The 17,804-nt window shown below is 42.4% G+C and overlaps 2 protein-coding genes across 2 annotated transcripts in view; one reads left to right on the forward strand and one right to left on the reverse strand.

Moving 5' to 3' along the window:
- LOC114643526 (NACHT, LRR and PYD domains-containing protein 3-like) overlaps positions 1 to 17,804 on the reverse strand; it is a 2,412,635-nt gene that overhangs the window by 1,827,244 nt on the left and 567,587 nt on the right. The window lies entirely within an intron of this gene.
- The window catches only part of LOC114643530 (protein NLRC5-like), a 1,801,805-nt gene that overhangs the window by 78,881 nt on the left and 1,705,120 nt on the right, over positions 1 to 17,804 (forward strand). The window contains exon 11 of the mRNA XM_051925774.1: positions 14,387 to 14,561. Within this exon, the coding sequence (XP_051781734.1) occupies positions 14,387 to 14,561 (175 nt within the window). The remainder of the gene's footprint in view (positions 1 to 14,386; positions 14,562 to 17,804) is intronic.

Raw genomic sequence — 17,804 nt, forward strand, 5'->3', positions numbered from 1 at the left:
AACTACATGTACAGTTCTGCAGCCTTGTGACCTCGTCCCTGAGACATTTCACTCTGAGAAGGGGAAAACAAGAAACAGCTTAGATTTTATTCATCTGGACACTATTTCTCCTGAGCCCTGGAATAACATATTTTTGTTAGTTCATAAGCCAAAGCGTCTCTCACTGGCAAGTTACAAAATAGTTATTATAAAAATTCTAATTTACTAAACACACAAAAGTACATGGTGCTGAGGAGAACATTCTTCTTCTACATTCCCCCCTTTTTGAACCAACAAAAATATGGGTGACATAGGAGTAACAAGGGAGAGAGTAGGAGAAGGGGAAGGAGTGGAAGGAAAGGAGAAAGAAATGGGAAGCATGCATTCTTCGTGTAACATATAAGCCTTGGCCATGGAGGCAGTGAAATACTGGGACACAAGATATCTAATTAGGGGGACTACACAGCAGGCCACAAGTAACAGAATGATAAAAGCAACGGCCAGTGAAATAAAAACTGACCTGAGCCATCAGCCCCAGGGGCTAGAAATGCCAGAAGTGGTAGCTAATTCATTTGAAAGGGCAGTTAAACCTGGCAAAGCACGGGTGATTGATCCATCGGAAGCCATATTATTAGGGATGTAAGTGCAACAGGCATCACCAAATATAGCACATACACCCCCCTTTTCGGCGAGAAGCATATCTAATGCTAATCGATTTTGCCAAGTCATAAGGGATGTTCTATCAAGCTGTTCATGTATCCCTTCAACAGCCTCTTTAGTAAAATTCAGGAAACGCTGTTGGTTGTAATATAAGTAATTAATCCAATCTACATTTTTATTTATTGTAACTTGGGGAAAGATAGACTCAAATCCGGCAGCAACTTGATCTCGCGCTTTAAATTTATCAGGGACTCCGCGAGGGACACCAGTGGAATCAAAGTAAATGCCAGGGCCGTGAAGAGAGAATGTGGAGGGGTCAGCAGAGCGGGGTCGACGACGTCGGGCAGAGCTGGACGACACGCGAGGAGAATTCAAAGGGAGGAGGCGGAAAGGCATATCAAGTTGGGTTAATGCGCATGTGCCAGTCCAAATAGGGGGAAGAATATCAAGTAATTTTAATGTACTGCACATCCACCAAATATCAGCACGCGGAGTGGACTGTGTCAACAGGAAAAGTGATAATGTACAATTAAATGAGGTGGAGTTAACCTGAAAAGTCTGGGAACAGAAGGAAGAAGGGATATGACCAACATTAGTACCTCGGAAGGGGGAACTATAATTACTAGAGAAGCAGGTATAATTGCCTTCATGAGACTGGAACATCAGGGGAGTCATATGAGGAGTGGGGGGGGGGGAAAGAGGAGAGAAAGTGTAATGCAGTTAGAGTCTTTCAGTGTGGATGGAGAGGTAAAAAGGGCAAGGAGACAAAGAAGACGAACAGGGTAAATATTAGAAAGAGGGAAAGGGACGGTAGCCAAATGTGGCCTGGCCGTAGCACAGGTGTAGCAATCAGATTGATTTACTTGCTTAGCAGAATATAATACCCACTGCAACCAACGGTTCTGATCGCCATAGCCAGTTTCAATTGAAAAAGTGGATGAGAGGGTGGAAATATTCATAATCTTAACAGGAGAAAAGTCTGAACCAGAAGTTGGGGAGACGGGTGTGTGTGCAGGAGAATGAGAGGTGTTAGTAACAGGATTGTCAATCTTAATTAGAAATCTCCCTAAAGGGTCTGTTCCAGATACATATGCCCCTAATATATAGGTTCCTGAGTCATGTAAAGAGGGGTTCTTCAAAGTGAAAATCAAGGGGTTACAATGGTTGTTAAAACATTCATGAGAAGCATGTCCTTTTATGATAGAAAATCGATTTTTCAAACCGGATTTTTGGGCCTCAAAAGGTTGAGAACCCCAGTCCTCAGTTCCATCCATCCATCCATCCATTTTCCAACCCGCTGAATCCGAACACAGGGTCACGGGGGTCTGCTGGAGCCAATCCCAGCCAACACAGGGCACAAGGCAGGAACCAATCCCGGGCAGGGTGCCAACCCATCGCAGGACACACACAAACACACCCACACACCAAGCACACACTAGGGCCAATAAAGAATCGCCAATCCACCTAACCTGCATGTCTTTGGACTGTGGGAGGAAACCGGAGCGCCCGGAGGAAACTCAGTTCCAGTGTTAGCAAAAACCCATTGCCAGGTGTCACAGTTACTCCCCCAATAATACCCTGAAACAGTCATACACACATATTTGTCAGACCAGGTCCACTGGGCTTGTCGACCAGCCCCACGGTTGATAATAGAGCAGAAATCAACCTGCACTGATGTGGTGATTCCTAATGGGAAAGTCAAGGTGACCAGGGCAGTAGACAAGGGAAAAGAAAGCATAGTAGCACAGCAATCAAGGGTGCCATCTCTTGCAATGTGAGGCATGAATCCAGGTGGGCAATCCTTCCATTTTCGCTGCATGTGGTGTGGACAGAAGAACTTGGAATGGTCCTCTCCACCTCGGCTGATGCCAATGTTTCCTCCGAGTGTCACGGACGAGGATCCAAGTGCCTAAGGGAATCGGCGTGTCTTTAGATGGAAGACTAGTCCTCCAGGCCTGGTTAACCTGCTCGTGGACTTCTTTCAGAGAAGCTCAGAGACCTGTAAGACAAGAGAGAAGATCATTGTCCACAGTATGCAGGTTAACATTTCCCATAACCATGCCCACAGGCATGGGTCGTCCGGTCAGAATTTCAAACGGCGACAGTCCTAATTGCCGGTATGTTCTTGCCCTCAATCTCATTAAGGCCAGAGGCAAAGTGTCCGGCCAGGATAAATTTGTCTGCTCACAGATTTTGGCTAATTTAGATTTTAGGGTGCCATTGCACCGTTCCACAATGCCTCCACTCTGGGGGTGGTATTTGCAATAATGATGCACATTTATCTGGAGCCAGGTGGTTAATTCATTTATAACGGAATTCACAAAATGAGTGCCATTATCAGTTTGTAATTTCTGTGGTATGCCCCACCTAGGAATAATTTCTTTGATTAAAGCTTTGGCTACAATTTTAGCATCAGCGTGTTTAGCAGGAAAAGCTTCTACCCATCGGGAGAACACATCAACAATTACTAAACAAAAACGGTAACCTTTAGACGGAGTTAGTTCAATGAAATCCATTTGGAGGTGTTCAAACGGACCCATTGGATTAGGTGTAACGGCGGGACTTACCTGGACTTACCTGGGTGCCCTTTCCTACATTAGACTTTTGACATAATGCACAGCGCCTGCAGAACTGCTCTGCATATATAGAGAAGCCTTTGGGAGGAAAGGTTTGTTAGTTTGCCTATGGGTCCAGACTCCATAAGAGAGGGACCCTTCTTTGGACCATTTTCTTTTTTCTCTGTCCGTGGCTGCACTCTGTAAAGAAACAAGTTGATTATCAGGGTCCTGGTTATTTCTCTGTTGGAATAAAGAGATTGGTGTGTTATTATATGCAGCCTGTTTAGCAAAGTGATCAGCTAATTCATTTCCTTTGCTGACAGGATCTTGTTTTCCTATGTGAGCTTGACATTTAACGATCGCTAACTTTGATGGTTTAGTTATAGCTTCTAAGAGGGATTCAATCAGTTTTTGATGTTGGATCGGTTTGCCAGGGCTGGTCTTAAATCCTCTTAATTTCCATAAGGCTCCATGATCATGGCAGACTCCAAAAGCATATCTGGAATCCGTATAAATTGTTATAATTTTCCCTTCGGACAACTGACATGCTCGGGTGATAGCTATCAATTCAGCTGCCTGCGCGCTTAAATTTGATGAAATTCAGTTTGCTTCCAGCAGGTGGCCACCTTTCACTACTGCATAGCTGGTCGAGGGTGTTCCATTTTCCAATCGCAAAGAACATCCGTGCACAAAAATTAATTCTCCAATATCTAACGGTGTTTCGTGTAGGTCTAGGCTTTACAACTTTAGCTATTTCATCATGACAGTCATGTGGCTCTCCGTCTTCTTCAGTTGGAAGAAGAGTGGCTGGATTTAAGGTAGAGCATCTTTCAACAGTGACATTGGACAAAGTATAGAGTACATTTTGATAGTGTATTGCTCTTGCAGTTGTGAGATGTGAGGTTTTAGCCTGTACTAAAATAGAATGAACGGCGTGAGGTACCTTTACTGTTAGGGGGCTCATGAGCACTTTGTTTGTCTGTATGTGGTTGCGTTAAAGCTGCATTCATTAATCCCCCATTCATTAATCCATTCATTAATCTATTTTTGTCCACAAACACAGTGAATGGACGAGAATATAGTCAGTGAGAGTAATGCATTATTTATTTATTTTTTTAATCACATAGAGCCTTGTCAGCCTGCTATTCCACTGCATGCAGCCAGATGGCAGTGTTAGCTAGATTTTGTAAAGGCTGTGCTCCTCGTGAAAAACTTACAATCAAACAACTTCTCAGGCTGCAAGCTGGTACTACTTTTAAATTAGGAATTCATCCTACCGTGGTGCCATACATGCTAGCTTCCAGATCATGGAAAAGTCCGAGGCGGGACCGGGTCAGCGACAACAAGGAAACACTAATTTCCGTGGCAACCCAAGTGCCAGCTGCAAACAAAGATAATCCATTCCGGGAAGCACACAGCACCACTCCACAACAAGAAAACATTCCCATCAAAAGCTATGCAGCCACAGAGAAATATGCTGACTTAACCTGTTGTTTTGTGACCGGTCTTGGAAGGTTATGAATGATGGTTAAACGGCCGCTAGAGAGAGCTCTTGTATCGCAAGAAATGTCATGACCTAAATATTTAACGATAGCTTGAAGTAACTGCAGTTTTTTTTTTTTCTGTTTTTTTTCGACACTTTTTTATGGCCATTTTCACCTAAAAAGAATAGCAATTTTCTGAGTGTCATGTGCACTTGTTGTTTATTTATTTTTCTTTTCTTTTTTCTTATCTACATACTGTATCAATTTATTTTCTTTTTCCGGCCAAAACCATAAACACAAGGGGCTTCAGTATATCCCTGAGGCATGACGGTCCAGGTCCATCGGCGGTGTTGAAAGGTAAAAGCAAACCAGAATTGAGAATCAGGGTGCACGGGAATGGAAAAGAAAGCGTTAGCAAGGTCAATAACAGGGAAGTACCGGGCGGATGGGGGCATCGTGGAAAGAATAGTGGAAGGATTAGGAACAATAGGTGTTCTAGGAAAAAAACCGCAGAGTTAACTTGTCATAGGTCTGGAACAAAACGCCAGGACCCGTCAGCCTTTTTTACAGGAAAAAATGGGGGAGTTGACTGGAGAGTATGTATTTGGAATAATCGCTCCTCGCCTCACGAGATCAGAATGTACGGCGGCGATGCCAGCCTCTGCCTCTGGAGACAGAGGATCCTGGACACGGTACGGGCGGAAGGAAGATTTTGAGAAAATCACCAGTGGCTCAGTGTGCTATCCTTCCATAATCATTTTTCCCTTGGGACCACAGTGCTAAGGAAACATGGGGAACCGAATCTCCTAAATAGAAAACGCTTTGTGAATATGTGAGGTGCACTGAAGCAACAGCTTTAGTAGACAACAAAAATACATGGAATGTGCAAAGTTTCAGGGCATGTGCTGGAGGAAAGAAAAAAAAAATTCTAACCAAGGTGTGTCCACTTCAGTAGGGAAATACTGGGCAGTATAAGGCAGGGTGTCCGGGACTTGTAAGTCAGGAAAATAGGCATGAGGGGAAAGAATGAAGGGCTTTCAAGAGGAAGGTGTGCGGGGAGATGTTCAGGGTCCAGGCTGTAAAAGAGGGCTTGGGGTGTGAAGTGTGGCACAGGAGCTTAGGAATGGAGCAGCAAAAATCCTTTTTCAGTTAAAGAAATTGAGACTGACAATTAAGTCATAAGATCCCATCCCAGCAGTTTCACAGGGCACAAATGATTTAGCAGAAAGCAACGAGTCAATAATGAAACTGTTAGTGCTGAGCTGTAATTGCAGAGGTTTTAGACCAGCAAAATATGAGGCTGTCCCGAGGCAGTAAGCACTGCTACTGTATTTGTCGAAGAAGGAACCTCCTTCAGCGCGTGGCTCCTGTGTCTATTTCAAAGGCAGTTTCTTTGCCATTAAAGTCAATAAAAGATCAGTTTCAGCATGACGAGTAAGCAAAGGAAACTGGAAAAAGTGGCTGGGGTCCCTGATAATTCTTAGGACCAAGGAATGTCATTAGGCTCAGTGAGAGGGGGTGACGGAGGCGCTTGTGTGGGCAGTTGCGTCTGAAATGTCCAAGTTCACCGCAGCCGTAACAGGCATATGACGCTGGCGTCTGCTCCGAAGGGTTAGGCATCTGAGCAAAAGGATTATTAGGGTTTGATAAATGGAACCCGCGTCCTCTTCCGTGCCCTCGCCCTCGACCTCCAAAGAATATTCCGCGTCCTCTCCCCCTAGCCAGATCAGTTCTTCCAGTATAGTAATTTATTTGTGCAGCCAAAAGTTTGGTCTGTGTCTCTGACTCTTTTAATTTAGTCTGTCTGTCAGCATGCTCTGCATGACGCTTGTCTTCCTCGAACGTTGCGGTCTTCCAGCCTTTTTGCAGGACGTGCAGACTTTGCTTTGAATGGCACTTCTCAGTCCCGAGATGAAAGGAGGCACTGCAGCACGAGTTCTATCGTTTGTATTGTCTAGCCCAAAGTGATTAGCCATCAGATCTTGCAATCGGTGAGCCAGTTGAAATTAGTGACCAGTTTGTGCCCTTTTTTATATTTTTTCTGCCAGGGCTCCTTTCAAAGGCTCTCACTGGGCGAGGAAAGGACCTTCATTCCAACGCCAAGGGACACCGTTATGATCACCGTGATTTACAGTTGCCCATGTGGTGCTCAGCTGTCGACGTAGCACCTGTGTCCATTCTGCAGCATTTGTTTTATACATGTTATCCAGCTGCTGTAACGGCTCCACAAATTGCAGTCCACCGACTGCTCGTGCGCTGGGAGACAGATGACTCTTTTAATTTCTGCCATTACAATCCAGTAGCACCTTGTGAATGATCTGAATTATCTTCCTCAGGGTCAATATGTGAAGACGGGTCATAATGATATTGTTCATCGTAAAAACCTGCTCCAGACGGTTCGTCTGTTAACAGGGGTGTTGTTGGAGAAGAGGGTGCAGGAGGTGGAAGCGGGGGAGTTTTGGTAAGGAGGGGGTGGACAGATTATGGGGTATAGGGGGTCTTTCTTTTCGGTCTGCTTTCTTTTACTTTCAGGCTTGGGCGCTGTCTCTATCTTCATTTTCTGCAACGCTAGCAATAATTCTTCCTTGTCTTTTTTGTGTTTTGACTTCAGCAGCCAGCAAGGTTGTTACGCCTCTGCTTATTCCACTTCTTACATGCCTTTTAAAATCCAACCCAGCCTGCTTCTCTATTAACTGTTTAGGGGACCCGTCTTTCAATCCCGACGGTGTACTAGGAGCCTGGTGATTCTCTGAAAATAATCCTTCTAACATTAGGTTTTGAGGACCCCGGGGGACCTTTTTGACTGGCTTGCTATTTATTTCCCATAGTAAGCGGCAGGCCTTCAACAGAGAGCAACTCAATCCCCGATTATTTCTCGTCCCACTTGTCGTCCCCGGAAATCAACCAGTCGACAAGTGGAAAACACAACCTCCCCTCTTCCAAATTTCACACGTACTCTAACTGCCCCTTTCACCCCTATTCCTCTTAATATAGGAACGTGCCACTCGGTCCTTTCTACTCGAAATCCTAAGGGGTGACTTACTAGCATTCACACTGTGCCGTCACTCTCTATGAATCCCTAAAACCCTTCTAGGTCGATACGGTATGATTCTCTATTCTTTCAGCATGCTTTTATTTTTTATTCTCTTTTATTATTATTTTCTTTTTTCTTTTCCCCGTATACTTCTATTTCTCCCAGCACACCAGTCAAACCAACGGGAATCCCCCGAATCTACTCACCGCGACTCCTTCTGCCTGCCTGGAAAAATCCCGTCCAGTTGCTTTTCGTTTCGGTCAGGAGGAGGTCAGCGACTCCCCACGCAGGAAAACGCCCAAGGTAGGCCAGTCCTAACTTTTACCGGAGCTGGTCCTCGATCCGTGGAAATCGGTCCACTTGGACGAACCCGCCCAGGGAGTCGTCTGCCCGTCTCCTTCCCCACGTTCGGGCGCGAAAAACTGTGGACGAAAAAGGCACACTGGAAAGCAGACAGATAATATTTTCTCAATTCTCTTGTTTATTCATTCGGAGTCACGGTAAGTAGAGATTCAAAAGAGCATAACTTATTGCCGCAAAGCTCAATTGAACCCTGATCAAAAGCCAGGAGGGGTTTTTTATACTTCAGCATCTCATGATTAATAAGACAGAAAGAACATCCTTATCAAAACAGTAAAGTTAAACAATATGTCTGTTGAGCTAAGCATTATCTGTGTTTTGGAAGCTAAGCACAGGAGAGACGCCTTGCATAAACTTCATGTACTTTCTGCAGCCTTGTGACCTTGTCCCTGAAACATTCACTCTGAGAAAGGGAAAAACAAGAAACAGCTTACATTTTATTCATCTGGACACTATTTCTCCTGAACCCTGGAATAACATATTTTTGTTAGTTCATAAGCCAAAGCGTCTCTTACTGGCAAGTTACAAAATAGTTATTATAAAGATTCTAATTTACTAAACACACAAAATACATGGTGCTGAGGAGAACATTCTTCTTCTACACTTACTCTACATGTAACACACAGATAACGTGAGCATGAAACAAATGAAAAATACTTAAAAGAATCTCTGGTACTTATTGTGTTAACTGTTACCTGTAATTTGGCCACAGTGTGTGTGTGCGTGTGTGTGAGTAAGTGGGTCCTGTCCAGGGCAGTTTCCTGCCTTTCACCCTGTGCTGTTTGGATAGACTCTGCAACCCTCACAACTCTAAATTGGATGAATGAGAACAGATGTGTGTGTCTGGGTGTGTAGTCAATGTGTGTGTCACTAGAGGAGTCACCTTTGGATTATAAGCACTGACCTGAATGACAGGTCTCTCTGTCATTAGGCTACATTCTCTTGTTGTCACTTGTCATCTTCTCCAATACTGTCCTTTTTTAACATGATACTTCAGCTCTTTCTTTTCTTTTAATTGTGAAGCTCCTTTCATGTTTAGATGTGTTCTCATAAAATGTGAAAAGCACCAACTGTGATGGCCATGTCTGTCTGTCTGTCTGTCCGTTTCTTAGCATGAAAGACGTTGGTTCCCAGTGGACTGAACTGTGAACTGAGATATTGTGATTATAGTGTGCAGTACACAGTTTTGAAATTTCAAGATCTGTAGTTGAAAAATATTGGTGAATTTGTGAACTCGACTGTCTGAATACAAAGAACCATTCTGTGTGGCTTCAGTTATGGATAAATGTAATGCTTCACATTTGCTTCTCCTGCAGTTGTGTGCTGAAGCAAATACACCACAGGATGGGGTAGGGTCAGATGACAGAATATTACCATATATGGAACGAATGACAATAATGTGTGTTTATTTATTCAATTAACTAAATAATGTCCTTTTTTAATTCTTTAGTATGGTAGTAATTGTATTGTTTATTTACTTATCACCATCCCTTACTGTCCCGGAATTCAGTAGTAGATCTCATTATTTGCTAACATTCTTCTTGTACTTCTTCTGCCTCCATCCCATCCCTTATTCATCTTGTGTGAATCTCAGTCACAGCAGCTCATAATCAAAGTAGAGAAGTGACATGGTGTTCATGTCCATAAGATTAAATGTGAAAGCGACTGAAGTACAAATGTGTGACAGAAGGCTCAGTAACACTTCAGTAATTAAACGTGTTGTCATGATTTCTGTAGCACTTTAAACAACCTCACAGCTGCATTATCTACAGATTATAATAATTTAACATGTCACTAACTCTGTCATTTGTCGACCACAGTGACTCCATGTCTGTCATGTTCAGATACAGTCAACATTTTTATCTTTAGACTTCAGCCCAGATTTGAATTCTCCATCAGTTGCTTCTTTATAAAATGTGATGTTTAAGAAGTTTGAACTCCAGTTATCTGCAGATCTCCACATCCACAACAGGGCAGAAACCTTCACATCACTTGAGTAGACCTCTGCTGTCTGTGAAGGCAACTCCAGCCACATGATATTGTAAAAAGATATTATAACATGTTTGATGTTCACTAGTATTACATGGAATTATATTCTGTTATTGCTGTTCTTTCTGAATGTGATTCACTGTTGTAAAAATATGTCATAAACAAAATGGTGATAACAAAACCTTTGATGAAGTGATTAGAAAATGTAAAAATGCTCCAACTTTTAAAGCAGCTCATCAAGTCTCCACATGCACATTGTCTTACTTATTCATCTGGGCAGCCACTTGGCACCACTGAGCCTTCAATCAGTGACTGGTGAAAGGTGAAGGAGATACCAGTTTGGTCGTGGGCACTGAAAAGAGAGGAGAAACAAAGGGGGATTGGGGGGCGGGGTGGTCTGCTTGATCACATGACAAAGTGGTGCTAAGACGGGACAGAATCTCCAGCTTCCTGACTGAATAGCGAGGACAAATCACAAACTTTCAGTTTTAGTCAGAGGTGCAATCAAGTCCCACATTTTGCAAGCACAAGCAAATCTCAAGTCTTAAACCTCACATAATAAGAAGCGAGTCGTAAGTAGGCCTCAAGTCCCTGAGATAAACTCAAGTCAGGCGTGAAGTCTGTAATTTTGTGGCACAAGTCTTCAGGTCTCATGTTTGGTCAATACCTTCTCCAGAAATATACAGTAAGCTTTTAAAACATCAGTGATAGTGTAATTAACCTTGTGTGTTTTTTTCCTGTAATCATTGCAAAGCCCTTCCAGCTGTTCACATATTCAATCACCTGTGTGTGTTCACTCAAACCGTTTGCACGACAGCAGACTGGACCTCAGCTCAAGGGCTTCTTTCTCCATTGCTATCCCAGATAGCCTCTCATCTTCCTATCAGGCCACACATCCACAGCTACAGAGAGATGTTCAGCTTGCTGCACTTGTTTTTTGACTTTTTCTTGTTTCTCTGCAACCAATTTTCTGTTTTAGAGGTAAAAGTCTTGTGTGTACTTATTATCGACAATGGACACAAAGTGATGACAGCTCCTATGTTCAACAATTGATAGGGCATGTTGTAGCCTTCAATTAAGTCTGACAATATGGCATTAGTGAGGAGCTTTTGTTGAGATGGTTGGAGTTGTAGAGTTTAACAACATTTGATTCAATGAACCGAGAGATGCTGGGCTGCAAACAGTCACTGGTTACCATCTTGGTCTTCAGATATTCATCAAAGCTAAGAAATAAGAAAAAAGGCAGCCATAGCTAAACAAATAAGAAATGTTAACATATTTTTCTACAATTTGTTCCAATTATGGTCCTATAGTAGTCAAGAGGGGAATATTAGGGTGAGCATTTTATACAGCATAAGCAGGCAAAAAAAGTAAATGTTAGCTAAAGCTAATACAGTATACTGTAGTGGTTGAATAGTCATTATTACACCTAAAGTTACAGTATTTATAGTTGTTGTTTATGTGTGAGTCCTAAGGTTTGCGGTGCACATCTGAGTGAACAAAATTCTATAGTCTGGCACCATTCAGATGTGGAAGAAACAAATTGGAAATATTATTAAAGAAAGGAATCTTATCCTCAGAGATTCTTTCAGTATTTTAGTAGTAAAAGAAAAGTCAAGGAGGAGGTGAAGTGCATCAGAAATAGTAAAGGGGAATTAAAAGATACAGACAGTGGAATAGCGGATACCCTAAACTTACATTGTTCAGAGGTCTTCACATGTGGAAGTAGATAACCTCCCAGCTGTAACAGGGACTAGTAAGGAGGTACTGTGTGATTTAGGAATTGTAGAGAGAGAAGTGCTGCTCAGATTAAATAGGCTAAAATCAAACAAATCACCAGGACCAGATAATATTTACCCTCAGTTCTTAATGAGGTTAGCAAGTATAGATATAAACACGATGCATATTTATAGGAAGATTCTGCACTCTGGGGAAATTCTGAAGAACTGAAAAATAACAAATATTATCCCATATTTTAAAAAGGGTAACCATGCAGATCCAAGTAACTGTAGGTTAGTAAGCTTATTGTGTGTCACAGATAAATTAATGGTAGGAATTGTTAAGGGAAAGATTGAGCAGCACATGGCAAGAACAGGAGATTTACTGAACACTCAGCGTGGGTTCAGAAGAGAGATGTCATGTTTAACCATTATGTTGGAATTCTATGAGGAAGCAACACAAGGATACAACCCAGTGGAGCAGATGACATTACTTATCTTGACTTCCAGAAAGAGTTTGATAAGCTGCCACATGAGAGGTAGGGTATGAAACTAAAAGAAGTGGGAGTTCAGGTTGTGGTGTGTAGGTGGGTACAACATTGGCTCAGACACAGGAAGCACAGGGTGATGGTGCAGTGAACCGTCTCAGAACTGGCTGATGTCAACAGTGGTGTCCAGCAGGGGTCAATGTGGGGGCCGCTGCTATTTTTAATATATATAAATGGTTTGGAAAGGAATATAAATGTCAAGCTGGTTAAGTTTGCAGATGATACCAAGATAGGTAGATTGGCAGATAATCAAGAATCCGTTGAATCATCACAGAGGGACTTGGACAGCATACAAGCTTGGGCAGATTTTTGGACGATGAAATTTAATGTCAGTAAATGTAAAGTGTTACACATAGGAAGTAAAAATATTAGGTTTGAATTCACAATGGAGGTTTTGAAAATTAAACATACACCTTATGAAAAGTATTTAGGAGTCGTAGTGGACTCTACTCTAACAACTTCCATGTGCTGTTCAGAAGCCATTAAGAAGGCTAACAGAATGTCAGGTTATATAGCCCCGTGCTGTGAGGAGTACAATTCCAAGGAGGCTTTGCTGAACCTTTATAATGCACTGGTGAGGATTCATCTGGAGTCCTGTGTGCAGTTTTGGTCTCCAGGCTACAAAAATGACATAGAAGAACTCTAGAGAAGAGCGACAAGGCTGATTCCAGGGCTATGGGGGATGAATTATTAGAAAAGATTAAAAGAGCTCAGCTGTTACAGTTTAAGCAAAAGGAGATGAACAGGAGACATGATTGATCTGTTTGAAATTATGAAGGGAATTAGTCCAGTGGATTGAGACTGTGACTTTAAAATGATTTCATCAATAATGCAGGGACACAGTTGGAAAAGTTTTAAGGGTAAGTTTCGTGCCATCATAAGGAAATTTATGTTCACACTGAGAACCACAAACACACAGAATAAGTGACCACATGATGTGATGGTGTCTTCCTCTAGGGGATGCTAGCTCCCTGGTTGGTATAAGTTCTTTTTAATTATGGTGTCTTAAGTAACCCGAAACTATATATATATATATATATATATATATATATATATATATATAGTATATAATATTAAAAGGAGATACCTCTCCCATAGTGATATGGGGAAAAAAAATCACATAAAAGAAAATAACTTAGCTTTCTTTAATGATGATTTACGCGGCATAACAGACAAAAGGAAGCCAATGGCAAGACAATTACCGAAGTGGGATCTCGATGTAAACAGTCTGCCATTTTCGTTGCTGCGCTGGAAGGATTTTCAAGATCAGATAACATAATTTTCCATTCGTCCGTCGGCTTCAAAGGTGTGTCGGGCAATGTTCCAAGGCTTAATACTCTTTCTCCATGTGCAGGCCCTTACTTAGGTAAAATTATGCCATTCCAAACAAGGCAAACAGAGGATATTATTTCGTGCTGACTAACACACAAATAGTGCATGTTGCCCATTTGTCTTTGTCTATCTTGTCCTATGCTTGGCCTAGCAGTTCTAAATGCTGAGCCCTTTGTACTAAATCTGGCTCGGCTGTGCATGTAGAAAGAAAAGAGAAGCAGATTTAAAATATTTGTACAGAGCACAGTGACATATTAAACATATAAACTTATTACAGATGGATTGTAGGACATTAGGGGCCTTCAAAACTCGATTTGATGTTATTTTTGGGGATTTAAGTGGATAGGACCGGCAAGCTTTGTTGAGCTGAATGGCCTCTTCTTGTCTAAATCTTTCTTTATTTTAATGTTCTAATGCTCCCAGCATTATAAAAGCACATGGGAAGTGCAGTCCCTGAACGGAGATTGACAGGTGGCCCCACTACTTGTGGAATCATCTTTAAAATATAAGGTACTTGGCAGAACAAGCATCCACACATAAAAATCAAACAATAAACAAAACTGATACAAATACATAATTATATAAATAAAAAAACAAACAACACAATGGCATAAATAGTCATAATCAAAGGACCAAAATGATCAAAAAGGACATAATAAAGGAAGTTACACGTAAGCCAGAGAGATGATCCCATCTTAAACATACCATCTTGGTTGTTTTTCAGATTATCAAAGTCAAAGAAGAGTCTGAGGGGACAGAGACTGTGGACTCCTTCATCGGTGAAGTAATGAAGAAGGACCGAGTGGTGCTGATCAGCCTGTGGGAGGCACTGGCTGAGCAACTTGAGAGATTTCAATCACCAAACCTCTTAAGATTAATGGAGGAGGTAACAGAAGAGAGTAAGTTGATGGATACCTATTCAGAGTTAAATTCTGAATGTCCAAAAACACAAGGAGGTGAAGTAGAGAGGGGAACATTCTATAAAGTTAGAATAAAGTCTATAAAGAATAGAATAAAGTTCTATTCACATTACTGGTGAGACTCATGACACCATTAAGTCCTAAGCTCAATGTGCCCTCTGATGCCTTCACATTCATTTTTAATTTTCTTTAACAGACTGATAATTACAGGCTCATTTTTGCAGGCCTTTACAAACTCATTGTCAGGTTCCTTACCTCTGATCGGTAAGAAGGTCATCCCTTTCATTTTTTATCACGATTGTTGGAGATTTCTATGGTTTGAGTTCTCAAGAGCTCAACCTCATTTCCAGACAGTTTCTGACTTCTGTGACTTGTAAGAGAATCAAAGGACAACAATAAAGAGCTGGGGTACTTCCCTGGTAACTCCATATAATTGGATTGCATGTACTATAGATAAAACAAGCAAATAATTGTATAAAGGTTTTTCAATCATGAGTTCAGTAGAGAACTGGTAAAGATGGTAGAGCTTCCGGTTTTCAGTCCTCCTGGCAGAAAGAAAAAGGTCCAGGTGGACGGATGGAAGTGACATCAGAGGTGTTCTACTCATCAATCAGGAGGAAGAGAGAAAGTGTGGTAGAAATTTAATCTTATTAAAGAAAGAAACATCCTCTAACAGGACAATTCAGTAATCAGGCAGGAGAAAAGCTGTTCATTGTATCTTTTAATTACTCCTCAGCAAAATGCCTTAGAGGGAGCGTTCATCAAAATCAGTCCGTTACAGCCTGGTCAGAATGATCAGAATGGTCAGAGAAACAAAGAATAGAGGTTCATTTTATAAACTGTTGAATTTACATACAGTGTCAATCAATGCATACATTTACTCTGCTTGGTTAGTTGATTTACACCCAAATGATTTATATAAAATAAAAGTATCTTATATTATATTCTGATTCTTCTTACACCTTTTGAGATGAGCCACCACCCTTGAAAATGTCTGTGCATATAACGACTGTCCATTCTCATTTATAGGACATCTGCTGATCTCTCGTACATTTTGTACGTTACATCCACCTTTCTTCTGGTACATTCTTTATTTACTTGACCATCTCAGTAATTTTCCTAAACCAATTCTTATATTTCAGTGTACATTTTGTGGTTCACTTGACCTTTATTTGGTTTCCCACATTTATTAACCCTATATGCTATTTCTTTAAGATGAATGCTATGTTACCCTAAAATTATTCTTCCACATTCCCCCTTTGAGACTTCTCACTAAAACTGTAAGGAATAATTTCCTATTATAACCCTATTCCTAATCTGTATAAAATGTAGATAGATAGATAGATAGATAGATAGATAGATAGATAGATAGATAGATAGATAGATAGATAGATAGATAGATAGATAGATAGATAGATAGATAGATAGATAGATAGATAGATAGATAGATACTTTCTTAATCCCAAGGGGAAATTCACATACTCCATGTATACTGAATATGTCACCCCTTATAGGCTAAAAGGAAGTAAAGGATTCTTGGCTAGCTGAAATTGGGGAATAACAGAAATCAGTGCAAATCATTAATACCTAAAGATAAATCACATAAATCAATAATAGCTAATAAAATCAACAATAGTGAACATAGAATGTCAAGTTTTATAACATGTATCAAAGTTATTTTTCATCAGAGTATACTGACATTACATGTTTTCCAATATAAATCTTGGATTTGTGTCCCATAACTTCATAACTTCCATGTAGAATGATAAAAACATTGCCAACAACTGTTTGATTTCCTTCTTATCCAACGAACATTAGCTATCTTGGTTCACAGAAGTGTACCTAGTCCTATATTTTTCCATCCATCCATCCATCCATCCATCCATCCATCCATCCATCCATCCATCCATCCATCCATCCATCCATTAACCACCGCTTATCCGAGGTCGGGTCGCGGGGGCAGCAGCCTAAGCAGGGAAGCCCAGACCTCCCTCTCCCCGGCCACCTCCTCCAGCTCCTCTGGGAGGACCCCAAGGCGTTCCAGGGCCAGCCAGGAGATATAATCCCTCCAGCGTGTCCTGGGTCTGCCCCGTGGCCTTCTCCCAGTGGGGCATGCCCGGAACACCCCCCCAGGGAGGCGTCCAGGGGGCATCCTAACCAGATGCCCGAACCACCTCAACTGACTCCTCTCAATGCGGAGGAGCAGCGCCTCCACTCCGAGTCTCTCCCGGATAACTGAACTCCTCACCCTATCTCTAAGGTAAAGTCCAGTCACCCTGCAGAGAAAACTCATTTCGGCCGCTTGTATCCGCGATCTTGCTCTTTTGGTGACTACTCAAAGTTCGTGGCCATAGGTGAGGGTAGGAACGTAGATCGACTGGTAAATCGACAGCTTCGCCTTTTGGCACAGCTCTCTCTTCACCACAACGGACCGTTGCAGAGCCCGCATTACTGCGGATGCTGCACCGATCCATCTGTCAACCTCCCGCTCCATTCTTCCCTCACTCGTGAACAAGACCCCGAGATACCTGAACTCCTCCACTTGAGGCAGTACTGCGCTCCCAACCCGGAGAGAGCATTCCACCCTTTTCCGGCTGAGAACCATGGCCTCGGATTTAGAGGTGCTGACTCTCATCCCCGCTGCTTCTCACTCGGCTGCAAACCGCTCCACTGAGAGCTGGAGGTCACTGTCTGATGAAGCCAGCAGAACCACGTCATCCGCAAATAGCAGAGACGAGATTCTGAGGTCACCGAACAAGACCCCTCCGCTCCTTGGCTGCGCCTAGAAGTTCTGTCCATATAACTTATGAACAGAATCGGTGACAAAGGGCAGCCCTGGCGGAGTCCAACCTCAACAGGAAACAAGTCTGACTTATTACCGGCAATGCGGACCAAGCTCCTGCTCCTCCTGTACAGGGACTGGATGACTCGTAACAACGAGCCTTGTACCCCGTACTCCTGGAGCACACCCCACAGGATGCTTCGAATGCCTTCTCCAAATCCACAAAACACATTTGGACTGGTTGGGCAAACTCCCATGCCCCCTCCAACATCCTGGCCAGGGTGTTGAGCTGGTCCAGTGTTCCACGGCCGGGACGGAATCCGCATTGTTCCTCTTGAATCCGAGATTCGACCATCGACCGAACTCTCTTCTCCAGCACCCCTGAATAGACCTTACCGGGGAGGCTGAGGAGTGTGATCCCCCTATAGTTGGAGCACATC

This window comes from Erpetoichthys calabaricus, chromosome 4 (genome assembly GCF_900747795.2).
Source record: "Erpetoichthys calabaricus chromosome 4, fErpCal1.3, whole genome shotgun sequence".
NCBI lineage: Eukaryota > Metazoa > Chordata > Cladistia > Polypteriformes > Polypteridae > Erpetoichthys > Erpetoichthys calabaricus.